The 26,502-nt window shown below is 39.4% G+C and overlaps 2 protein-coding genes across 3 annotated transcripts; one reads left to right on the plus strand and one right to left on the minus strand.

Annotated features, from left to right (window-relative positions):
• The first annotated feature begins 1,258 nt into the window (after nt 1–1,258).
• smad4a (SMAD family member 4a) lies at nt 1,259–10,814 on the plus strand. The gene is made up of 11 exons (XM_026355067.1): nt 1,259–1,377; nt 2,344–2,691; nt 2,820–2,994; nt 3,352–3,381; nt 3,466–3,669; nt 3,992–4,099; nt 4,394–4,444; nt 4,537–4,720; nt 4,921–5,089; nt 5,667–5,805; nt 6,209–10,814. Exons 2-11 carry the CDS (start codon nt 2,452–2,454, stop codon nt 6,418–6,420), a joined length of 1,512 nt encoding a protein of 503 aa, XP_026210852.1. The 5' UTR covers nt 1,259–1,377; nt 2,344–2,451; the 3' UTR covers nt 6,421–10,814.
• Nucleotides 10,815–11,551: 737 nt separating this feature from the next.
• On the minus strand, nt 11,552–24,161 carry rfx3 (regulatory factor X, 3 (influences HLA class II expression)). Of its 2 annotated transcripts, XM_026356618.1 has the most exons (17): nt 24,021–24,161; nt 19,397–19,509; nt 19,166–19,254; nt 18,438–18,696; nt 17,036–17,110; nt 16,593–16,774; nt 16,382–16,501; nt 16,177–16,301; nt 15,946–16,061; nt 14,991–15,106; nt 14,678–14,832; nt 14,457–14,554; nt 14,208–14,357; nt 13,867–14,075; nt 13,619–13,772; nt 13,377–13,419; nt 11,552–13,268 (listed from the first exon to the last, which is right to left on the minus strand). In XM_026356618.1, exons 2-17 carry the CDS (start codon nt 19,502–19,504, stop codon nt 12,988–12,990), a joined length of 2,280 nt encoding a protein of 759 aa, XP_026212403.1. In that variant the 5' UTR covers nt 19,505–19,509; nt 24,021–24,161; the 3' UTR covers nt 11,552–12,987. The 2 variants fall into 2 exon arrangements, with proteins under 2 accessions (XP_026212403.1, XP_026212404.1); XM_026356619.1 differs by lacking the exon at nt 17,036–17,110.
• Between the last annotated feature and the right edge of the window lie 2,341 nt (nt 24,162–26,502).

Genomic DNA, 26,502 nt, shown 5'->3' on the forward strand with positions numbered 1-26,502 from the left:
CGTAACAGTACATGGAAATGGAAAAAATACATGTCACATCATCACCTAGCTTGTGCTGTTAACAGTCGGAAGGAGATAACAACAATGGAATAACACTGTGGAACCTTCTAACTCATTAGGACCCTCACTCGACATGCAGATGTACGTAGGCAAAGTGTACAGAGCAGTGATAATGACGGGTATTGAACAAATTATTTATTATTTAAAACTATAATAGGTAACTACTCTTACTATTGTAAATCCATGAGACATCATGGAATGATCTAAAAATACAGAGGATCTGACACGTTGGACTTTTTTTTTCTGATCTTACTGGTCTGTCGTTATAAGCAGACAATGTGCTGCAGGATACCATATCTTTGAGCAGTGTTATTTATTCATTTAGACGGTTTTAGTCTCTTGGACCTTCTTTATATATCTCACAGTCTTATTGTTTTTTCTAAAATGTTGATGAGGTGCAACCAAAACTAATGCTCATTATGGACTGTTCACTGTTTATTGCCTTGTAATAGCAAAGAAAGGATTTTAATACACTGGAAAAAAACACATCCACCCTGTCTTTTGAAAGAATTAGGTTTCTATAAATATATATATTGTTATATTATTAGAATTATATTATTTATTTGAATGATAAAGCCCACTCTTTATCCAAAGCTATTCGAGTCAAGGAAAATATTTGATATTTCAAAAGTTGCATTTTCATAATGTACTGTTATTAAACATTACACAGTAATAAGGAGGTATTCACTGTGTCACCACGTTTGAGTAGGTTCATGTGATGGCAGCTTTGTTCATCAGTCAGACAAAATGCTATTTAAGGGTCATGGGCCACAAACTTTAATTCATCAACACATGGCTCCTCTCACTGTCCTATTTGCAACAATAAGAATATAAGAGTTTTGAACAGGATTGTTCACAAATGGCACCATTTTAGTAAAGTTTTCAAAACTAATTTTCCATAATAACGAGAGTTATCCTTCTTTTACAACAAATAGTGTTTGTTTCACACATTTCAGCAATGAGAATCGTGAGAAATGCTTTTATGATGCGCAAAAATCTATATACTATGGATGATGGAGTAATTTGCTCCAATTTCATAATCAGTTATTCCAATAAAAACGACAGTGAACATACCAGATATCTTTAACATAGCACATTTCGATTAACTGGCTCTGGAAACAAGCAGCAGCTCCGCCTGTCACATTTTACGCATGCATGCGCAGTTGGAGCGCGGTGGTGGGTGGAGAGGGTTGGGTTTTTTTTTTTTTGTTGTTTATTTTCGTGACCACCTAAACAGTCAACGCGTTGTCGAGAGTTTACATTTTCTGCAGCGTTTTAGTCGAGTGGAGTAAGCCGAACAGATTCAAGAGCATTGAGGTAACGTTATTATGATATTCTAACGTGTCGTGAGCGGATTTCGCTCATCGTTAGCGAGCGAGCTACCGTGGGTTTGATGTGTTTTAGCATTAGCTGCGAGTGTATGTGCTAGCAGCTCAGTTAAAAATAATATCAACACAAGCTAGTAACATTAGATAGCGTATACCGTTTATTCACTCCTTTCATAACTGCTAACACTGTGGCTGACGCTGTTCCGCAGGTATATCACAGTTAGTCCACAAATCAGTTTGGTTTAGTTGATGTTATCAGACGAATGCTAACTGAACTAGCATTAGCTCGCTAACGCTCACGTCATTCACGGCAAACGGTGATGGCTAACGACATCACAGACACTGAATACTAGCCGCTCAATGTTAGCTAACTTAATGTTTCTCGTACATTGTACTAATTTACCTACAATAGAAGCTTTCCTAATTAGAAGAGCTTTTTATTAACAAAAAGTCGTAAGCAATAAATGGGCAGTGCAATTTAGGACAGGCTGAGTTAAATGCCATTAAGGCAGTGTGAGTAAAAATCCGCTAGCACTGTTTACTAACCATGGTTCCCCTCTCGGCTAACGTTGGCTAACCTTTGCTAACGTTACGTTTGCTGTGAAAGAATGCTCTCAAAAACACGATTTTCATCTTTACTTTAAATACGGCGTCACAGAATCAGCCCAGATAATGGGAAAATTTAGTTTTAGGAGCCACAAGTTTGCTTGTTTACACGACCAGTTTCTGCATGAATGACTGTGTTGTTGAAAACACGTTACATTGATCCAGGGATGTTTATACAGTTTTAACTTAGCTACCTAAATGTATTTAATTAGATAAACTGTTGTCTTTCTGCACCTGAAATTATGTCAGGGTCTACACTGAGTACCACTTTATGTAATACAATGTGAAGCTTTGATGTGCCTATCTATCTGAACTCTGTCATGAGTCACTTTCTCTCTCTCTCTCTCAGATTCTTAGACTTGGACAGTATTGGATCAGCAGTAATTTCACCTCTATTTGTAAAAGCATAGAGGATAGAACTGGAAAACCTCTCTAAGGTTGAAACCTAAGCAGCAAGATGTCAATCACAAACACTCCCACAAGTAATGATGCTTGCCTGAGCATTGTGCATAGCCTAATGTGCCACCGACAGGGAGGAGAGAGCGAAAGCTTTGCTAAGCGAGCTATAGAGAGTCTTGTCAAGAAGTTAAAGGAGAAAAAAGATGAATTGGATTCCCTTATTACAGCCATTACTACAAATGGAGCGCATCCCAGCAAATGTGTCACCATACAGCGAACTTTGGATGGACGTCTACAGGTATAGTAGTTGATGTGAAGTGCAAGGGTGCTTTAATTAGGATACAGTGTTTGTAATTGTAAGAGGAAAAATGTGAAGCATGACCCAGATATATTATGTTATTTAATCTTCCTTTTTGTGTGGTACAGGTTGCAGGACGTAAAGGTTTCCCCCATGTGGTCTATGCCCGCCTGTGGCGATGGCCTGATCTACACAAGAATGAATTGAAACATGTAAAATATTGCCAGTATGCCTTTGACCTGAAATGCGACAATGTTTGTGTCAACCCTTATCACTATGAAAGAGTTGTCTCTCCAGGTATTGGTAAGTAAGAATCACAGCTCTATTAGTCTCAATTAGAGCTCATGTTTTGGCTATTAATTAAAATTATTATTATTAATAATAATTAATTTTATTAAGTTTTGAGAGTTTTAATAAATTGCTTTTTATTATTTTATTTTTATTGCGTTTTGTTTTCAGTGTAAATTAAACCATGGGCTTAAAATGTTATGTCATATATTTTAATTTTATATAATCATTATACTTATTTTAACAAACTTTTAACATTTTCATGCTTTAGACCTAAACATGCCAAACCAAAGAACTCCATATGCTTAGGGAAATTTAATTCTGTGGTGCTATGAATGCACTAAGTAATATTGTTTCCTATTAATTTTACAGACTTATCAGGACTGACCCTTTCAAGTTCAGGTAAAGAGGTGCCAAAGTGTTTCTCTTTTTTGAAGAGTTTGTGTATGTTCAAAAGTCTTAACCATAGTTGCTAATGTCTCATAGGTCCACTCCTGGTAAAGGATGAGTATGATTATGATAACCAGCAATCTCACTCCAGCTCTGAAAGCCACCTGCAGACCATCCAACATCCTCCGTCAAGGCCTGTTCCACAAGAGACCTTCAGCAGTCCTGCTCTACTCCCTCCATCAGAGGGCAGCACATCAGCTTCAACGTCTGCTTTCTCTACTATCAGTGCCGGACCCTCAAGTGAGACACTGCACTGGAACTATGCATATATATTAAACATATGGAAGATTTACTCTGTGCTTCGTTTAAAGTAAATTAAGAAAGAAAATGTTTCAAGTTTTTGTCACTGTTCAAAAACCAGTAATTATTCCAGACAACTTAAACTATAACTTTGATCTCACCACAACAAAGTAGCTTGAATTTTTTAATTGGGCAAAGTTTTAATGCAGTTAACATTTATTTTTTACAATGTAGTTTTAAGACTGCATGTATAACACTGATTTAATAAATAATTTATTATTAATATTTGGTAACACAATTGTTTTGAATATATAATTTACAGATCCTGCCCCCAACTGGAGCAGGAACAGCAGCTTCACTCCCACGGTGCCGCAACACCAGAATGGGCATTTACAGCATCATCCACCCATGCCTCACACAGGGCATTACTGTGAGTGGAAAATAGGACGTGTTCTGCAAAACTCTCATACAAAACTGAAATAGAATATAGGTCATTTCAGTTGACTTACGGATAGGAGTGTTTTTCCAAGTAACTTTATTTACGTTTAGTATATATTTTATAATTGTATGTTAAAGAATGTGTGAGAAACTGAAGCTACATTTGTACCTGTGGTTGAAATAAAGACGAGCTATAGTCATGAAACATCAATCTCCACCCTGACACATTACTGTTATCACATCCTGAGAATTTCTAGTCCATAATTATTGCTGTCACTTTTTACAGGGCCAGTTACCAATGAAATCGCTTTTCAGCCTCCCATATCTAATCATCCAGGTCAGTATCAAACTGCAGATTAAAGTTGTTCCACCAGTATTCCAGCACTGTACAACCAAATTCACCTGATGTTGCTTGTTGTTTTATTCTAGCTCCAGAATACTGGTGCTCCATTGCATACTTTGAGATGGATGTCCAGGTTGGGGAGACTTTTAAGGTGCCATCCACATGTCCAATAGTGACTGTAGATGGATATGTGGATCCATCAGGAGGGGATCGCTTCTGCCTGGGCCAGCTAAGCAATGTTCACAGGACAGAAAACATAGAGAGAGCCAGGTACTTTATAATAATAATAATAATTATACTTCACCACGTAATTGGGCACATATCATCTTATGGTTCAGTCAGGCTATTTGTATTGAATGTGTTATCTATGGGGATGATAAATGATTGACAGAAAGTATCTCTAATATCTCACTGCTCTGAATGTGTGTGTTGGGTATTTATGTATTTTCTACTCTTCTTTCTATCCTCAGGCTCCACATTGGTAAAGGTGTGCAGTTAGAGTGCAAAGGTGAAGGAGATGTTTGGGTGCGCTGTTTGAGTGATCATGCAGTGTTTGTGCAGAGCTATTACCTGGATCGAGAGGCTGGACGTGCCCCTGGAGATGCAGTTCATAAGATCTATCCCAGTGCTTACATTAAGGTGAAGCTACTGTACCATCCTCACAGTGAAAACCAGAAACCGTCTATGTAGTTTCATTAAAAAAAACACCTGTATTGTTTTTGCCACTGGCTATATTTACATGCACGCTAATAATCTAATGCTGACATGAAATAACCTTAATCAAAGTAAAAGATGTAAACTAATTATCTTTAATATCTCACTGCTTTGACTGTGGTGGAATGACCTACCCACCTGCACTCTCAGCAGCCTCACTCCCATTTCAAAAACCTACTGAAAACAGAACTCTTCTGCACCTTTCTCTGCACTTAAATCTAAAATTAAATAAAATAAGATTCTTGCACTGAAACCTCATGAAATGGAAATGGGTCTTCCCAGAGCACTAAGCACTAGCACATGACTCAATGTAAATGTAAAATATCTTTTAATTTCTTACCATTATTTAAGAGAATTTGGCCAAATAAATTTTATTCAAACTGTGACTTGGTTATGTTCGCAATCGAGTACATAAAAACTATCATCAGGTTAGTATTAAACCTTTACAGTATGAAACAAGTCAAACACTTGTTCATTCAGTGTTTGTTTTGTCCTCTGCCAGGTGTTTGATTTGCGTCAGTGCCACAGGCAGATGCAGCAGCAGGCAGCGACAGCTCAGGCAGCAGCTGCAGCCCAGGCAGCAGCAGTGGCTGGGAACATTCCTGGACCTGGATCTGTGGGAGGCATTGCCCCAGCCATCAGTGAGTGTTCTTAGTCCTGTACTTACCCTTCAGCAAGTGTGTTACACTGATTGTGTTTCATGATTGTCTTTCAAAGGCATTTTGAATCATCATCACCTTATGGCAATAGAAGGTACAACAAGCCATAAAAGAGCTTGACAGACATGACAGAGAAAAGAAACAAGCAGTGTTTAGCAGAGATGTTGGGCCAGCTTAAAGCCATAAGACCAAAAATTAGATTTAGCTCAAACAGTAAAATACAAAATAGAAATACTGTGAAGTGAGTGGGAGAAATAAATATAGCATTATTAGTTCTGCTAGTAACTTTACTACAACAGTAACGTCTTAGCTGACAAATTTGTGCTTAAGTTTGGCCTAGAGTACCACATCGATCTAAAAGTTGCTGCTTGTAATTTTCCTTTAGGTTTGTCTGCTGCTGCAGGCATAGGAGTTGATGACCTGCGCAGGCTCTGCATCCTGCGGATGAGCTTTGTTAAGGGCTGGGGGCCTGACTACCCACGACAAAGCATCAAAGAGACGCCTTGCTGGATCGAGATCCATTTACACAGAGCTCTGCAGCTGCTGGATGAAGTTCTGCACACCATGCCCATAGCTGATCCTCAACCTCTTGACTGAGCAAAAAGGAATGAACAGTACAATAAGAAGAAAAATACAAAAGAGAAAACAATCTGACTGTACTTTTAACAGATCACTCCACATATAGGCCTGGAGTGCTGAAGGAGGACTGCAACCACAGGAATAATGAGTGGGTTGAAGGAGTAAGAACAAGGATTTAAAGGCTGGCAGTATAGTCCGAACACACTGCTTTCAAATCCAGGACTATGAGCAGTGGTCGGGATACTGAGCGTGACTCCCGGTCTGCAAATTCAGTGACTTCCAAACAACAGCTGGAGGAACATGTGAGTCACGCTGGGAGGATTTGTAGGACAATGGAAACATGTTGCCAGGAGGATGTGCACAGACAAGGAAGGCAGTACTTTGACTTTGCAAGTTATAACTGAATAATAACATGAAGTGAACAGGGCTGTGTCTCCTACAAAACATCATAAGAGTTGTGAGTTTTTTCAGTGGAAATGTCTATATTTAAGACTCCAAGATGCTTGGAGCCTGCAGAACAAATTTACAAAATCCCATTGTAAACTATTCAGTGAGAAATCAAACTGTATGGTTTACAATCATCAACCTGAGCACAGTTTATCCATAGAGTGTATGACTTGAAATGATAAAATGTGGTTTCAGCTGGAGTTGGAGTATACTGCCGGTCCAGTCCTCCTTGATTGGCTCTCTGGTGCTAACATGGCTTAATGTAAGTGGAGTTTTTCCCTCCTCACAGATCAGGATATTTATGTAAAATGATGTTATTCAAAACTCATGTTCTTGTAAAATATAATCCTAGATATTTTTCAGTGCTGACATCCCTTGTTTGATGTTTGTTGATTTATATTTTGAATAGTTGTTTTTAATCATGCATTTGAAAGGCCATTTTTTACCTTTTGACCTCAGCTTCTCTTTTGACACCATAAAACTATTAAATTATTCTACCAGCAGTTAGGACTAAGATGTTTTTTACTAAAGTTTTTCACACCTCAAATTTAATTAAATTATAGAATATTTTCAAGAGAAAATGGTATTATAACACTTGTCATCTCTCATTAGATGTCCACCTAGTGTTTATTAGTAAATTATTATTTACCCATCTATTTTGTCATTAGCAGTTACTTGTTGTATCCTGCTAGCATATCTGAAAAGAGCTAGTGACCTTGAGATCAATGAAAAATGTGGTTCAGTGCAAAGTCTTCCCAGAATGTGGTTTCACTATTGATCCTTTGCTGACAGCAGGTTTAGAAGATGTATTTTAACTCCATTCTAGTGACATTTTGGATTATTGTTTGGAACATAGTGAGTACATTTAAAATGTTGTCTATGTATGATGCAAATACTGCCTAACACTTACCTTCCAAACCCACAGCTCGAAAACCTTTGATACTCAAAAGACGCATTTTCAGTGAATTTTTCAGAGGTTCAGCACCTCTCATTTTAATTTGAGTATTACTTGGATGACACTTCATGCATAATCATTTAGACAAACTCTGTAAAGGAAAAGAGGATTGAACTGTGAGAGGAAGTTTAAGCCATAATGATGCCCAGTCTGTCCTATGAAAAAGTGTAGAGGTTCAAAAGTGTCAGCGATCATTTCAGTGTTACATTGGTTACATTGCTCTTAACAGTTTGGTTTTAATTATCAACAGAATGATCTTAGTTTTTTTGCAATATTTTGGTATTTGGAGCTCCGTTTATCTACAGCTGTTGCAGTATTTTATACTTTTTGCTACCTTTACAGAGTCATGATTTGGAAAAAAACAAAACAGCTGTACAATTGTCTGGACATGCAAGTTCATGCTCATTGTAATCAATAGAATTATGTTGTACATTCTGAATACATAACTGAGTTTGAATGATATTGGTGTTTATATGTATGAATATGGTTGAATAAAATTTAATGGGCTAATGATATTGAGCCTTTTGTTAGGGTGATGAGCCAGAATTATGAGTCAGGACCCTGAGTTTGAACAAGAAAACGTTTATTACTGCAAAGACAAGTCACAAATCTTAAGAAAACAACACTAAGAAGCTAGCCTGAGCTGAGATCTGAAATATTCAGAAAACCAAACTACATGTGTCTTTAATAGTTTCTATAGTCATCAATACGACACACTAAATGATAATGTCTCTATAAATATAAAAGTCCCCCAATTGTCCTCATTTTTTAATGTAAAATGCACAATTACAAATCACCCTATACGCCTTGGTCTGCTTGCCAATTCGAGGAGATGCAGTATATGAAGAAAACTTAACGGCACACGAAAAGAGTCACATGAAATTGTGTGTATATATTATCAGATACAGCACATTGTCCAAAAAAAAAAAAAAAAAAAAAAAATTAGGAAAAAGAAACCACAAAAGCACTTCAGCCAACATATCTGATAAAATGTTCACTAAAAGAGCAAACAAAAGAATCCGTACACATAAATATACCTTTTTAGTTTGATGTTGATATATACATATTTTGTCTAGTGTGAATCAAAATGAAAAACCTTCCCCAAATGACACAGCCAAATGCTTGTGCTTGCATTAGAGCGTGCTACAGATGGCCACGACTCACTAGACTGTCAAATGGCACTTCAAAACATCCAAATACAAATCTCAAACAGGTCACAGCATTCAGAAAATATCAATGACAAAAGAAATCACGATTGTGAGAAAACAACTCAGAAGAGAGAATTTTATTTACAGTCACTGTGTTCATTAACCAGTTCTATACAATAAAAAGCTGTTTGCAGATAATCTACCATGTGTCAACTATTAGGTGTGTGTGTGTGTGTGTGTGTGTTGCGTCACATCCAGTAAATAATAAGTAGTCCAGTCTGAGGACAGGTCGTTACGCTTCTGCAGCCCTGGGTTCTTCTCAGTTGCAGCACCTGTGCAATGAAATGTCTGCTCCGATAGCCTCTATCTGTAGCCCACCAGAGACCCATAGTCACCCAGGCCATTTGCTCTGGCCGGGGCGAAATTAAAGGCACTGGAGTCTGCTATGGGTCAGTGAAGCTGCCTTGTTGTCCAGGGAAGAGACATTTCTTAGCTTTCACTCCTACCACAAGTTAAGGAATAGCTTATATTGTCATTTTTAGTTTTCTGGTTGGAAACAGGCTCATTTGCAAACAGCTATTAGTAAAACAATCTTACTTCTGAACTTCAAAGACAAATAAAGTACAATTATGTTGGCAGCATTAGCATCAGTCCAGTGTTAACCAGGCAGGCTTTGAGATGCAGAAAGCTAAATCACTGTCTGGCACGTAAATCTATGTAAAGACAAAATAAATGAGTAAAAAAAACCAAACAAAATTGACATTAACTGTTTCTAGCAGCACATTGTAGGAGTGTGAGACCAGAAAGCACTTATGAACCTAAAGAACACAATTAAGAAATGTAAGCCATTTTCATTTCAGGCACAAAATAATACGAGTTACCACCTACAGGTTGTAGTAAATTTCTTAACAAGGGAGCTGAGATTCGTATAAAAAAAGAAATTCAGTGAGAAAAAGGTAGAAATGCCGTCTGCAAGATAATATATCCTGCCAGGCATTTGTTCCTTAACTGTACAAACTACCCAGATTCACAACATATTTTAAAGATTCAAGTCACAGACAGAAACCCATCACTTTTTACAGCTGCACTGTCCAAAATGCAGTCAGCGCTGGAGTCAGTCAAGTGAGCTGTTGGGAATGGGGTAGTTCATTTCTCACAGTTATTATGCGAGGCTCTGGAGGCAGCATAAGAGATCATCTCGGGTTTATGTTTTGTATCCATTCATTTTAGATTTTTTTTTTTTTACATTTTACACATTTCTTTTCGACAGTTGAGAAAGTTCATTATGGTAAAAGACAACACGCCCCAGGCCTTCATCATCCAAGTACTTTTCAGCTCATTGACTTTTGCAAACTGCAGTATGATAGGAAAAGCTAGATTTGTGTGCGCTCAATTTCTAGATCTGGGAAGCCAGACACTTCAAGCTAGTAGGATCAGGGTAAGGCTACAGCATGTCATGTGTACCGAAGTTTTAATAAATAAAGAACGGGTCTTCGGGGGTTGTCAAAATTCACTTTTCAGATTCCACAAAGCGTCCTAAAAATCATTTAACAAACATTTGTCTAATTACTCAGAAAACTAAATGACACATAGTATTTGCACTTTCCCACCTTCCTTCACTACTAAGTGGTTTTTCTACTCAAACATTTTTCAAGTGGAATTTTTGTGATATAACCTAATAAACTGATTCCCACATATACAGTCTCGACCCTTTTCCAACACTTAAATCAACCTTACCAGACAAAAACGAAAAGGACCTGTGGCCCTTCTGTACAGTAGGCCTGCTCTTTTGCAGTGGTATAATTCATGATTCATCTGTACCAATTATAAAATATGCATCTAAACAAAAAAAAAAGCAAACAGAATAAATATCAATAAATAAACTTTCAACAGGCATGGAAAAACAAGATGACAAAAAAATTATTTTAGTAACAAAATGTTCCTCAGAGGATTAATCTCAATATTCTCCACAACATAGAGGGCTATAACAGTTCAAGTATAGATGTAGTCTAATGGATCAGAAGTTAGTCCCCATGCCTTTCCCATTTCACAGTCTATGAACTAGTTACAGAAGAGCTACCAAAGGAAACAATCAGATATAAACAATCAGATCAACCACATAAAAAGCAACAAGTATATGTAGTGTATCCTCATTATATATACTATACATATCTATATATATCTATATATATATATATGTATATCTATAGATCTCTTTGAATATCAGAAAATATCTACTTTTGGTCCATTGTACAAAGATGATATTTAAACAGAGAAAGGATGAAGCATTTTGTGGGTTAAAAACTGAAATGAGAATGTGTCAGAGGTGAGAGAAAAGCACTGCAGATTTTCTCTGTCGCATTGAGATTTGTGCAGTACAGTGGTGTGTGTGCAATAAGGTTTGGTGACTGTGCTGCACGCGTCAAAGGGCTGGCACCACTGGTTTGAGGTAGGGTGACTGATGGATGTGTTCCAATACATACTGTACACACAAGCACGCAGACACACACATACGGGCATATATACACACACATGCACATAAAAACACAGTGCAGACCTATGTGTTCACCCCCCCCCCCCACACACACACACACACACACACACACAAACATACACACAAACACACCAACCAATAACAAAGGCTAATGCAAGAATAGGCCTCAAGAGGGCAGAGTTAGGGCAGGAGCAAGGCTAAAGACCATGATTCAGGTAAGTAATAAGCTTACTAGAGCTGATCCAGAGAAAACAACAGGTGTGTCTGTGCCTGCATCCCTTTGTCTCAACACTGATGAGCCAGCCCAAATCCAGCCACAAGTCACCAGAAAGCCCAATGTGTGGCTGGGACAAAGTGGGGCTCTCTACACCACACAGTCAGGACTACAAGGACAGCTGCATTTAAGGATAAGGCACTATGATAAAGCCGAGGTACATTAAATCCCTGACATTCCTTCTGCTCTGCAACATGGCACTGTCGGACAGCTCTCGAGCGGTCGAAATGGCTCGCTCTCAGCCACCTCTTGTTGGTTTGTTTTTTGGTCCTTCGTGAACTTAAGAAATGTTATTAAGACAGAAACTGCAAAACCAGGGGAACATGTCCAGCAAGGTGTCAAGATTACAGCTCATCATATAAACCACACTACATAGCATCTAATATAAACAAAGGCAGCTAGCACTGAAGAAGTGGTTTTTGTCTTCTCAATCTCTTTTCTTTAAACAGCACACAGTAGCAGCACACGTATGTCATTAGGGGGTCTCTTTTTCTGTGGCTAAAAGCTGTAAGTGGTTACAGGTGAGTGGCTACCAAATGATTTTCAAACCAAACAGGCATCATTTTTCAACCGCCATACATATATAAAAAGTCATCCCTTTGTTTTTTAGCTACATACAATACTCAAAAGTATTTTGTTCAGCCAAACATTTATCAGCTGTTGGAATGCATGCCGACATAAATCATACTAAAATTAGGAGGGCTAACTAGAAATTAAAACAAAACACTATGATAGCACCATGATTTTCGGGTAATACCAATTGAAAGTACAGCAAAACTATGTACAATAGGCAAAGGTCTTGAATCAATCGATGACTTTGCTCCACTGGGACTAGTGACATGGATTTGAGCTCTGAGACATCAGTAGTATGTAGGCGTTTAATCTTCTTTCAAGGAAAAACCTGTCTGTATACACAGACAGAGCCTTTAAGTCACGCCTAACCAGGAAACATTTAACGGTTTAAATTAGTCCTTTTTCCTCCAGGTCCCTTCCACCAGCTGCCACATTGTGATAAAGCACAGACTTATGGGATGACATCACATCCAGAATCTAAGCAGTCAGACATGGACAGCACATCTTGGTCAGGGTATCAGCATTTCAGAACTCCTCCAATAACCCGGCTGGATAGGGAGAGGGGAGCGTGTCCACACAAAGGCAGAGACAATGCATGAGAAAGATGGAAACATCTAGACTTACAGAGAGAGAGATATGTGGAGAGTGAGACAGCAAATATAGGCCACACAGGGTCGGCCATGCCCTCGAACCCTCAAACAGAGGCGTAGGTGTTGCCTGTGGCGCTGCAGTGGCGGATGTTGGGAGTACCAGCAGAGGGGGTGAGGATGTGTTCACTATGGTCCTGTGGGGGCTGGGGCAGTGAGTGGAGAACACCTGGCTGGACAACTCCCACCACAGGGTGGGACCCATCCTCTAGTGCCCCGACCTGGATCACCTGGATCACTTCGTGCTCTGACTTCTCCCGTTTGGCAAGAGGCTCCCCGGACTCCTCTGTGTCCTCTTCCAAGTCGCTGTCCATCCCACTTGTTTCATCTAGAGACAGGAAATCAAAACATAATGTATATAAAACAATGTCATAGACGCACAGTTAGTGTTTGTGCTTGGCTGAGGAGCCATTGGTCCAAAGCTATTTGGACATACCTTTATCAATGTTAGCGAAGGACAGAGTGTTGAGGCTGTCGAACTGAAAACAGAAACAAACATGCTTAGTGGTTCACATAATACTTCTAATCTAAATGACATACAGAGTTCTATAACATCTTTGTGATGATCTGATAAAGAGGCTTATTTGCATCTTACATACAATTTATCTATCATACAATCCAATAAACTATTTCAAACAAAACCAAAACAGAAAAACACATGAGATGCCACAGTTGTACCTCCCCCATGACACCAATGGATGTCTCTCCAGTAGCTTGGGCCACACGGTGCTCCACTAGGTAAAACATGTACTCATCGTAGAGCAGGCGAATCAGGTGGAAAGAACCAAAGCTGGCAGCACTGCGCAGGGTCAGGTCCCTGATCACCATAGAACTGCAGGAACATGGAAAAATGTTTTTCTCACATCCTATAAAGGCTACACACTCTCAAACATGTCTCAGTAGTGTATGGCTGTTCTTTTGCAGACCTGTAGAAGGACCATTTGAGCAGGAACTGTCGAGCTGCCCTGGGGAAGCTGGGCCGGTGCTCGTAGGGCTTGAGCACTTGAGTGACCACATTGTCCAGCCAGGCTGCCCATTGTTCTAAAGAGCTTTGCTGCTGTAGTGTGGCCTTGAAGTCCTGCTCCAAGTGCTGAACCACTCCCTCCTCACACTGGCACACCCATGATGCCTGCTCCTACACAGCAACACAGAGAAAGCACTGGAGGTTTATACTTGTACAGTGAAAGAAAACATAGAGAAGGAACTGTATAGTACACAAAACAGAAAGGACCACTGCTGAATATCCAAACACACACACTGTTCTGACCTGCACGTTGGCAAAGTCAACACGGTTGAGGTCACTCAGCATCTGGTTGATCTGTGATGTGTTCTGCAACACAGCACGTGCCGCCTGAGCCAGGTGGTTCAGAGATGTGTATCTGCGCAGTGTCTGCGCAAAGGCACTAACAGCGGCAATCTGTGAAAAGAATACACACAAAGGCCTAAATATTACCTGCTGCAAGTATAATGCATGAGAGTAATATGTATGCAGGTGACTTGTGGAGCTACAGTCTACCTTGGTCTGTATCATTCTCTGTGGAATGGCATTCATGGCATTACTGAGCCAGCCTTCCAGGCTTTTGGCAAAGTTGCGAATGGCTTGAGTCAAGGCACCTGACAAGCAAACAAAAAAAACACAAAACAAAACAAAGAGACAAACAACATCCAGTTAATTATAACATTAACAGCGGTGAACACAGCAAGTAAACATGACAGGTGTCTATGGGTGTGGCTCACTGGGAATGGGTCTCAGGACATCAGGAATAAGGATCTCCACAAGGGCCTGGTACATTAGATGGTCACAGGTGCTCATCCATTTGAGTACAGCCTCGTTTCTGCACAGCACCAATAGCTGTGATCGGGGGAGCCGTGCTTCGATCTCACTAATGCTGCTGTACAACGAATAAATCACAAAAAATGCTTTTTGAAATTCAAATTCAAAAGTATTCTGGTTAAATACATTCTATGATCCCTGAACTCCCTTTAGTACCACATTAAAACCCTTTAACTAAGACACATTTCATATTGTATTTCATCAGCTTGACCTCACCTGTTTTCCGAAACTGTTGCACCCTCTACTGAGTCAGGGGGAGAATAACGCCAGAATGTCTGCCACAGTTTCTCAATTAAACTGAACTGGAGGTTCACAACTACATCCAGGATAGCCTGGAAAACATAAACATAAACAAAATACAGTTTTCACTGCAGCCACTTTAGAATAAGAAAATAGACCCTTTAAAATTTCTCATATTGAGGTCTGTAGATAATACAGAAGAAGAACTACAGCAGTTTCCATGTCTCTGATAATTAATATGAATGAAAATCCATTAAATTGAACTAGATGTAGAAGTACATTTTTTGTAATTCGGGTATACACAACCTGTAATCCCAGCAAAGGTGGAAGGCCACCTGCCATACTGTAAGGCCTTTGGTCATCACCTGTGGATGACCTGATCACCCATGTTTCCAGACAGTCGAAGACTTGTGATTGAAAACTTCAAGATGAAGAGAAAATGCTGTTCCAAAATGCCAGCAGCTGGCATTTACAAATCCCTCTGTCACTATAAACACATATGACCTTTCCTAAAGTTTCCACAATATGAACCCAGTTAAAGTGCGTGTTCTTTTTCCAAATTTGAAAAACTTTAGTCTTCTTAGTCTTTCTTAGTAAAGACTGCTTTAAAGATTAAACTATGGAATTATGTCATTTCTAAACTACTTTGGTGATAGGAACTAGTAGATTTGTTATATATAGTCTACTGTGGGTAAAACATGGGAGAATAATGGAGAAGAACAAGAGGGAATAAGGATTAATAAAAAAACATCTTGTGAATTGTGAAATACATCGAATTCAGACAGCTCAATGGATAAACATACTGCCACTTACTATTAATTAATGCTACAATACAAAAGGAGATTACTTAGACTTTTTTAAACACTGAACAGCTTTCTTGAATAGCTTAGCTTTCTTTAAACACGCTGTCCTCATGGTGAATTACACTAACCTCACAGTGCTCTCTGTAAAGAGACTGCAGAGCTTTCACATCGTCCGGACTGATGTTCTCTGTATTGCTCTGTCCCAGCTCCAGCTCTATAAAGTCAGGGAGTGCCCGTGATGCATCTGTAAGGTGAATTAAAAAAAAAGAAAAAGGAAAATTAATAATAATCTAGTGAAATATATTGTGCTTCTTTTTGATTTTACAAATCAGTCAGATAAAAAAAGAAAAACTGCTGACCTAGGAATTGTTGGTGGTGCTGGCTCTGTGCGATGACTGTCTGCTCTGCTGCACAAGGATGGTGCTGGCCTCCACCTGAGTAGTTCTCCCCAGAGCTGCCATCAAACTTCTGCACTGGCTTGAACCTGAAATCACATGGCACACCTCAGTATCTATGTCTGATGTCTCTGTCACAATGTGTGTGCATGTGTAGCAGCCTGTGTACCTCTGCTTCTGTTGAACAGGTTGCTGCCTGAGAGCCATATACTGCATGTCCTCTTGGAGCCTATTGAGTGGGGAATCTGGTTTTACCCGGATACCATAGTAATGATATTTGGAGTTCCCTCTGCAAGCCAAAAAACAAAAACCAAGAGTCCCAAGGTGAGGTGAATATAATTATGGTCATTTTTTATTGGAGAAAGAAAAAAAAAGTCTACCTTGTTCCAAGGCGCCTTGTACGGAGTCCCATGAAGATGGAGCGGATGAGTTTGCCAAAAGAGGCTGCGTTTACAGGATCCAGTTTCTGCTCCTGGCAGTGACGCAGATAATGATTGTAGAGAGTGGATCGTGGTAGACTTACGCCCTCTGCTGTCTCATAATTGTCCAACAGCCACTGGAGCTACAAGGGAATACAAGAGAATGATACATTGCTCCATGCATAGTCTCTGTAATGACCTCAGACCAACAGTCAGTTCTGCTTCACAGCTCTGCAAAAGCATTTCTATAGCAGCCAGTGAATTTAGAGCAATAGTAACAATTTAATCGAGCAACAAAACCTGCAAGCACCACACCAAACACAAATTTGTAGAGGGGTAAGAGAGGCGGAACAGAAAGAGTCTGTTTAGCAAAAGTCAAGGTGAGGCAAGGGCAAGCAACTTACATGGCTGTTGAGCAGCGAGCTTCTCTGACTGGATAAACCCTCAGATTTTTGGAGAGTCTCAATCGCCATTTCAATCTGATAAACCACGAAGCACAGAACAACAAAATTTAAGAGGCGGAAATTAAAAGGAAAAAAAAAAAGTTACACATTACAGGCCACTAGCAACAAAAGTGTGTAGAAAAGATTTCAAAGCAAGCACCACTAAACCCAAGCAGAACAGAAGTATGCTGCATTTTAGGAAAACCTTTCCCTAGTTGAGAAACGGAGACGTAGGCAGGATCAACTGTTTACAACAAGTTTAATCATGGATGGCTGGCAGACATACAACTCTTTCAGTTTCCACTAGCACAGATCCACTTATAACAACTGTCATGTAGAGAAAGGAGAGAAAAAAAACACAGACTCCATTACAATAACAATGGAGTAGGGCGGTGTGCCAAGGTGACTCACTAACACCTGTATGTCAACTTCAGGAGTTATGGCGAAAAGCTGTTTCATGAGGAGAAGTTTAATTGGGTGCTGGAATTTCTAATGTCAAAACAACACTGTTCCTGGCAAATACAAAACTGTATGTGGGCATTTCAGTGTGTTTTCATTATTGGTGAAAGATACCAAGCGTTATTAGAAGTCTATGAAAGTGGAAGTGACTGCTTTATATTCTGTTGGACCTAATTCATCACTTGTGCTAGAGAAGTTTTTGGTTAAACTGGAAATACACTTGCACAAAAAAAAAAAAAATAATAAAAAGGTTATGACTGACATTCACATAATGTAATGTCAGTTACAGAGTAGCTGCTGAACGTCTGCTAGAAAGCGCCATTAAAGCAGACTATGTGAAATGCTTGACGGGCGAACTGAATGTATAGAACAAGGCTCTTAGGCAATGTCTGCTAATTTGTCCAAAGCAGAACTCTTGAAGAGTGGGGGGTTCTGCAGACCTGTGGTTCTCTAGAAACACAGTTCCTGACCAGTCTTCCCTGTCTGAGAAGAGTTAGGATAACAGACATGTAAAATGAGGGACACAAAGAACAACTGCCTTACTTAAACACTAAATATTAAAAGAGTCAGGCCCAAACTACACAGCACACTGCACACATAAGCAAAAGCTCATCACCAGAAATAGACACACCACACAAAATCATGGAGGTGTGTACAAACATTTTACAAACATGACACATATGCTAAGTTTAAATATGGAACTAAAGATGCTGGCGCCCTACATTTTGCATCAAACTAGTGCATAGATTTTTAAAGTATGACAGAAACAGAACACCTAATCTAATTGGAACAGTGTAGGAAACTAATTGAGATGTGGATCTAAACTGTAAAGGGGTAGAAGTTACTAAAACATCACTACATTCAGTAGCCTGGTAGGAAAGGTAATTAAGGACTATAGACTTACAGTAGCCGGGGAGGCTCGTGCAGTCTGGGTAGCAGGGTGGGGTCCAGCATTGTCCATGAGGTAAGCCCCAGAACTGCTGCTGATTACCTGACCCCCCGCCAGGCCCATGGTCATTCCTCCAGTGCCCCCTCCTCCGTTATTGGTCATGCCATGAGATGTCACCACAGTGGAAACTTGCGACGAGCTTCCCTGTGTGTCAAAGTAGCTCCCTCCACTGTTCTGGCTATATAGCTGTGGTTCTGAGTACGAGTAAGTTCTTCTGTTCAGAAGAGAGGTTAGTAGACAGTCAATATGTGCAAAGCAAAAGCAAAAAAAAAAAAAAAAGATGTGTTACTTTGTAGAGCACATGTGGAGCCTATATGGTAACAAGTATACGGTACATTGTGTTCATTGTGTGTGTAGACTCGGTCAAACTACCACAGTGCAATCCAAAATGTACTAATTCTAAATGTCATCATAATGGTTAGTGGCTAATTTTTTTCCAAGTAACTTTGCGTCTGTACTTAGAGAGAGTCCTACTTGTGGTCATGTTCAGGTGACTGAGCACCATCTAAACACACAATTGCACACGCCTCAGAAAAGAAAACAAACACAAAAATGCACTCTCACCAACATGTGCTTGTGACATGAATGATGGTGTGAAGAGACTTGAGAGGAGAAAGAACAGGCTGCAGGGATGTAGCGCTAATATTTGTGGAGTGAGAGAGATGAGTAGCAGACTGACTCACATGTTGCCGTTGGTGTAGACACCACTGTTTTCCTCCACATACTGCACCTGTGCTGGGTAAACATGCTGAACCTGTTGAACAGTCTGGGCCTGGCAAAAACAAATCACAAGAGTTGGAAATTAATTATTTAATTGGGTAAAAATCACACATTGTGCAGACGGGGAGGGAGGTATGTGCACTGTGTGGGGGGACATTCAAACACACATGCACACACAGACAGTCCGGATGTACCTGTTGCTGGACAGGCACCTGCTGGGTGGAGCCGGTAGGCTGAACAGGCACTGTGGTCTGTAGAGGGACAGTGGAGGTGGAGTCAGCGCCTGCTTCAGGGGTCTGCATGGCGCCTAAATGGAAACAGGGAAAACAGTCTTACTGTAAATGGTGATAATGATCGCAATCACTGCAAAAAAAGAAAAAACACTTTGAACATACCGGTCTAACTGGCAAAGCAACTTTACAACTCAATAATATAATTGTCTGAATGCTTTGTTGAGCCATTGCTTATGTGGCATCTGTAACCCACTTTAACAAAAAGTAAACTGTTGGTGAACCCATACAGTGAGCAGATGAGCACATCCAGACGATGTTCTTACCCAAAGCAGTGACACCAATATCTCACAGCTAAACAAGAATAAACTTTAACATGTGCACGTTACACGAAAAGGACACATCTGTCACATTAAACAACAAAAGCTTTGTAAAAAGGACACATCCATTAATTATCCTCATGATTTGGTTACCCTACATAAAATCTACCTAAATAAGATACTAATCTTGAAAACATCAGGCTTCAGAGCCTTGTCTGTTTTGACCAAATCAATGCTACTAAAGCTGCTCTGGAGCAATTCTATCCAAACACCTGTTTCTGCCTCGTGGTACTTAGTGTACTGAAAGCCTCACGCACCAGTGACACATGGTCTTGTATCCATGTTCGAAGCCATAAAACAAGTTAATATTTAACAAACTCCAAATAAATGCTGCTTCTCATTGCTCTGTCTGTCCCTACTTTTACAGGTTTAATGTTACTTGAGAATGAAAGAACAACTGCAACAAAACAACAAATTTTCGAGTGTCTTTACCAGATAGCCCTTAGTACTAAAAAAACATCCACATCTACACTACTTACTAACCAAGCATGAAGAGCACTACTTTAGCGACAAGGCTAAGAGTGAGAAGAATCATTCATGGTGAACCTGTGTTTGTGAGTTAATAATAGTATAACTACCATCACCCATTCCTTCCAGGGGAAGGCCACCTCCTCCCCATCACAGTTTCCATGAACAAGCCTCTCTTGGTTAATTAAGCTATGTCTCCTAACAGCTTTGAGTATCTCCAGGGACAGTCTGCTCCTTCCCTTCATCTTCAATATCCTACTGGTCTTTTTCTTGGGACGAAGGCTATCACTTTATTCGCGTTGGGTGACTAACCTCATTGCTGGATTACAAAGCTGAGTCAATTTTTCCTTGTACACCGAGAGTGTCAGGAATAGTAAAGCAGCAGGGAAATTCAGCATTTTCTTTAAACATACTGGGGCACAGAGATTCATTAACACAAAGCCGTCTGCTTTCAGCATGACTATTTTGAACGCCTTGGGGAGGGGGATATCTGTATATACTGTCACTGTCAGACATGTCAGCAAGCTGTTGCTAGACAGGCTGGAGTCTGGCTGGTGGAAAAATAAACTACTATCCAGAGAGGCAAATATTTATATTCTGTGATTCTGTCAAGATATTCTAGTTTATAACAATTCACAAAAAATGACACCCTAATAACACATGTGATTCACATGCTACAACACACAAGGAACTTCTTTACCCTGACGTGTGAAAGTTCTTATGTGTGGGCTACCAAACTAATAAACCACAGTCAAAAACTATAGCCTTCACTTTACTATATCACAAATTACTTGAAGAAAGAGGAAAATGCGGACCTACACCCCGTAGGATGTTTGAACGAAAGTGCTTCAGCCCAATTGAGCCCACCTAATCGAGGAAAAGAGGCCCTGCATCATAACACACTCTTGTTGCCTCACCCCAACCCCAACCCCCTCCACACACACACACACACACACACACACACACACACACACACACACACACACACACACACACACACACACACACACACACACACACACACTCTAACACACCTCCTGCCTCACCATTCAGGCACTCCCTTGTGGCCCACTTAAATGCTGTGCTCCACTGAGCAAGTGCAAGCCCTACAAAGACACAGAGGAACAAAAGCTACCAAGGAGGGCAACATTTTACCCTGCATTTCTCCCCTCAATTCCTCTTGCTAAGATTACAACAAATAGTAAACAGTACATGGTTCACTGTTGCAGTACCCAAAAAAATTCGCAGAACCATCATTTGCTCTATTGTAGTCATGTATGATAAAGGTGGAGTCTGAGGCATCAAGTAAAAAAACATAAGAGAGGTTGAAAAGTACACTACACACAAAATTTCTCTCTTTCACAAAGATACAGTACATACAATCCAAAGCAAGACAGAAGAATGATCATGTTCTAGTACAGCAGGAAACCAGATGGAGGGAAATGTAATTGGGAGCTATAGTAGGGGGAAGTATGCAAAGTACTGTGTTTATTTAGGTGCTGGGTTTTCATATTATAAGGTAAACTTAGACTGACTTATATTCTGAAACAACGAATTGAAATATGATGGAAGGTATCAAAAAGTAAGAAAATATAACTCCAACATATAATTTAAGGTTAAGTCATAACTGGACCACAGTAAACAATTCTAAAATGTTTCACAATTTCCTGAAGCATTATGAAACAGGTTACCAAAATGAGTGCTAATGTACTTTAGTCATCCTAATTACCAGATGTAGGATTCAGAGAGAACAAACAAGACCTTTAAGTCCTTCCCCCCCATCAACTGTATACATTATTTCTTGCAGGGTAGAGCAAATAACAATCCAAACATCCTGTATTCTGCTAAGCCATGAAAATGGATGACTGAATAATTGAATTAATCAGGCCCTCTTTAAGTGATTGGAAATGCAACAGGATACAGGCAGCAGGTGGCATGGTACTATTTCTCCCCTACTGGACTACAGGTAAGTGGTAACACGATCTGATAACTAGCAGTTCCCAACATCCTGTTTAGCGCATGTGCACGTGTTTTGGAAAGAATATTTGTGCATGATGCTATATATATATATATATATATATATATATATATATATATATATATATATATAAATATATGTGCGTGTGTGTGTGACTGTATATAAGCATAAATCAATAATTTTTTATTAATTTGGGCTTTGCACGTTATCAGGCATGGTCAGGCACACTTAGTTTGTAGTTTTAGTGTAATAGTTACAGGTGTTTCTTGAATAAACAACTAATATTTAAAAGAAAACCAAATTCTAAAGATGGCAATAACCACCAAAATGTATTTCCTGCTTAATATGTTTTCCGTGGTGAACACATAGAAATAGGCCTAGAAGGTCACGAGTCCTACCCCGACTAGAGGTGCACTCCTCCTCCACTCACCTCTCCATACACACATACACAAATTATCTCTCCCCTGATGGGAATCAGAGGGTGCAGCGGCACAGGAGACCCAATGGACCCAGGAATAATTGTGATGCAACACTAAGAAACCAAGTCTCTACTTATATGAACCACCCATAGGATTAAAGAACCCTAAAACAGAGCAGGAAATGAATATAACACATATACTTAAAGGAATTGTGACTAAATGTTTTTAACCAGTTTAAGTGATCTGGCACAACATTAAGCTTTTAATAGACATCTGTCCCCTATACATACTCATTCCAGTCATGCGGGATTATTATTCCCTTTCTTGCACAGGAAAGGAAACACACACACACAAACACACACACACACACACACACACACACACACACACAAAATAAAAAATGTAATATCTTGTTATGTTAGTCATTAAGGCTGGATTACTGCAAAAAGGGTGGCTAAACCCTGACATGTACAAACCCAGTTACAGAATGTGCAAAGCAGAAGACCTAAATGATTCGGGATAAAATAGGTAGTAACATAAAGAAATTTAAATATATTCGGGCAGGTATTTTCCCCTCAAAGTTAAACACTGCAAAACTTTGTGCTGTGTTGTCAGAGCTTAACATAGCCATCTGATGCCACAAAGAGGAGAGATGGAAAGGCTAGCGAAGCTACCTTGCTCCCTAAGACAAAAGGGAAAGTAATGGCTTAGCTATTGTGAACAGCAGTTAGTGTATGAAAAGCTAGCTCACAGCCTTTTGCACTGCTGATCGACGGTAATGATTCTGTATGATGTACAAGAGTTTAACCACCCGAAACGTAAAACGTACAATATCACCGTAACATTAGCCAAAAATGGGATACCAACAGGCATTGTAAGAAGGCAACGCTGGCGTTAGCAACCTAGCAACAACAGACACCTGCTCCTGCTCCAGCTGACCAGCTAGCACAGCTAGACCAGGGACTGGCACAGACCTATGCTACCACTCAGCATGGTAAGTTTAAGCCAACGAGTTACACATAAAATGTGCTTTCTGCCAAACGGACTGCATTTGGGCACGTTGTGACCACATAGCACTCCGTGAGAGGAAACAGCTAGCTAGCTACTGCTAGCGAGCTGGACCCCACACAGCTGTGGGTATCTACAGGCAACGTTAGCAAGCAGGCTAACACGTTACAAAGAAACACCCTTGCTAGCAAACTACCCCAGCTATTCAGCGAATCCTTCACTCAGCAGCAGACAAAACATAAACCTGAGCGATAATTTCTACTCCACGAAATGATCCACGGAAGCGAGAAATGACTTGAATTCTTACTAAAATGCAGTAAAGAACGTATCCAAACCTGAGCGGTGGACTGGTTGATGAAGATGAGGATGGTGGAGGAGGTGGTAATGATGGAGCGAGAGGTTGTTGTTGGTGGGTTACAGTCGCCAGGACTACGGTGACTATGGCGCTGCCTCACTGGGCAACAGTTGCTATAAAACTCGCCGGGAGCGCGCAACCTTAGCAGGCAGGTGGGAGGAGATAAAGGTGCACTTACAACAGTCTTAATGGAGGTGTTAAGAGAAATCACAGCGAAATATTTAAGGGACAAGGGAGTGTACTACTGAGAATATGTTACCAGACTGGACATTTACACCCGAGCCCACATGCGTTTAGTCAGATTTATTTTGGGACTGTCAGTTCATGCAGTGCAGTGTGATTAACATGTCATGGGATGCTGAAAGAAAATGTGTGCACACACATATATATGTATATATAAAAATAAGTGGTGACCTGATATATATATATATATATATATATATTTAAGGTCAACACTTATTTATTTATTTTTTTTACAAAATAACTCAAATTGCTGAAATATCATAAACTAATGTCAGTCGTACATTGTTTTTATATTAGAATTATTTTTGCCAAAATGAAAACTCATTAAAAGTTCAACAAAACTTGCCAAAATGAAAACCAGCACACATATCTTGTTGCTTCCTGGTCGGCGAATGGTTGCAGTGCATGCAATGCAAACACAGTGCCTCTGGTTTAAGCCTGGCTGAAGACCACTGCTGCATGTCAAGCCCTGATCTCTTCTCTGCCTAATCCCTATCAAATAAAGGCAGGAAGGCCCCACAAATATAGGAAGAAATTCTAATATGCTAATATACTGTACTACAGAGTAGGGTAGCAGGTAGAAGTACTTGCTCTAACATTTACTTAGTATTCCACTAAGGAACTGATTAAAAAGTATTTTAAACATTATTAAACTTGATGATATTGGTACATCAATATACAAGGTCACATGTGCCTCATGAAGTTTCTGCAGAAATCTCAAAATTTCAGGCCTTGTTAGGTTTAATTCATGTAAAGCAGTGAACAACTTGAAAAACCTAATTTCTGAGATTTTTTTTCAATTCAATTCAGAAATGCACCCTTTAATTTTTAACAATACACAAGAAAATGTTGGGAGCTATACGCTATTGAAAAGCATTCAAAGGTGAAACTTATGGCTAAGTTGATTTTAACCACTGGTAGTGACTGTACTTGTACTAGTACCTTGTACTGACAGTTAGTTAATCCATAATAATGCTAATTACATAATAATGTTCTAATTAATAAGTTGATTATATTGTATTTTGTATTAGGAATCTGTATCTGCAACTAAGTAAAGCTGGCAAATAAATAGTAGAGCAATAGTACTAAGTAAAGGTATCACATAATTAGACTTTAGTTGCCCTTTAGTACTTAGAAAAACACAGTTACTCAAAGATAATGATAAACTAAACAGTAGTAAAGAGGAGTTATTTAGCTTTTACTTAGTGAATCTATGAAGTGAATGAACCCTTGAGACTGTAGCTTTTGCTGTAGATAAATGAATTGTGGACTCTAATATGATAAGTTGTTTCTAATGCAGTTGCTCTTTACACACTACTCATCATTGAATATGTAACTGATTGTCATAAATAACTATTATAATAACAAGAACTTAATAATTATGCTGTGTCACTATGTTGGTTTTGGTTGGCTGGTTTAAGTCAAAAGTCCCAGGATGATTTTTATTCTTACGGCCCGGCTGTGAAATTATTAAATATATTCTAGTTAAAATATTTTATCGCGTAGCAGAAGTCGGGCTCGAATGTGCTTTTAAATTGAAAGTAGTGGCCAAATAAAGCCAACATTGTTAAGAGGCTTCCTACTGGATACAAAGCTTAAGCAGCCACCTGTGTCCACTGCGCAGCACTTTTTTTTTTTTTTTTTTTGGTTAGCAGTACTAAACAGATGCTTTTTGGAAAAGCTGTTGTTGTTGCTAAGCAACTACTGAAACCCCCATCTGAAGCATGACACTCTTTTGCTGAAAGAATTATTTTCAAGTAATACAGATTGTCCTTTCAGTTTCAAACAAGAAAAATACACTGCTGTGAAGAATGGCGTCTGCTGGAGCTGTACATTGTCGTACTCTTCAGGTACACAGCAGTGGTTGCTAATTATTTCGCTAATGTACGTTAGATTATTGTCTACAGAGTTTAAGTGTGTTAAGTTATTTATATTGCTTCTGCTACAACGTACTTGTCCGTCTGTGCCTTTAACCTTGACTTGTTTTGTTTAATGCAAATAGAGATACTGATGCTGACTCTATGTTGATACATCTCATTTAATTGAACAATTAAATGAGATCATTTTTAATTGAGAAAATGTGCTTTATAGTTAGAAGTGCTGCTTTTTAAAGTATCAGTTAAGATACTTTGAGAAAAGAAAACCCTCAGTCATTTTTTATATAAATAAAACAATAATAAAACAGAAGCAGAAAAAATTGGAAACTTCAATTTCGCTTT

The sequence above is a fragment of the Anabas testudineus genome, chromosome 12, assembly GCF_900324465.2.
Source record: "Anabas testudineus chromosome 12, fAnaTes1.2, whole genome shotgun sequence".
NCBI classification, from domain to species: domain Eukaryota; kingdom Metazoa; phylum Chordata; class Actinopteri; order Anabantiformes; family Anabantidae; genus Anabas; species Anabas testudineus.

Excerpts from the sequence above, each read along its gene's own strand:
- smad4a (XM_026355067.1), top strand. The coding sequence starts at position 2,452 with ATGTCAATCACAAACACTCCCACAAGTAATGATGCTTGCCTGAGCATT. Across the intron at positions 2,692-2,819 it reads CTTTGGATGGACGTCTACAG|GTTGCAGGACGTAAAGGTTT; the intron begins GTATAGTAGTTG and ends TGTGTGGTACAG. Across the intron at positions 5,806-6,208 it reads AGGCATTGCCCCAGCCATCA|GTTTGTCTGCTGCTGCAGGC; the intron begins GTGAGTGTTCTT and ends ATTTTCCTTTAG.
- rfx3 (XM_026356618.1), bottom strand. The coding sequence starts at position 19,504 with ATGCAGACCCCTGAAGCAGGCGCTGACTCCACCTCCACTGTCCCTCTA. Across the intron at positions 19,255-19,396 it reads AGGTGCCTGTCCAGCAACAG|GCCCAGACTGTTCAACAGGT; the intron begins GTACATCCGGAC and ends TGTTTTTGCCAG. Across the intron at positions 14,076-14,207 it reads TTGACTTTGCCAACGTGCAG|GAGCAGGCATCATGGGTGTG; the intron begins GTCAGAACAGTG and ends GTTGCTGTGTAG.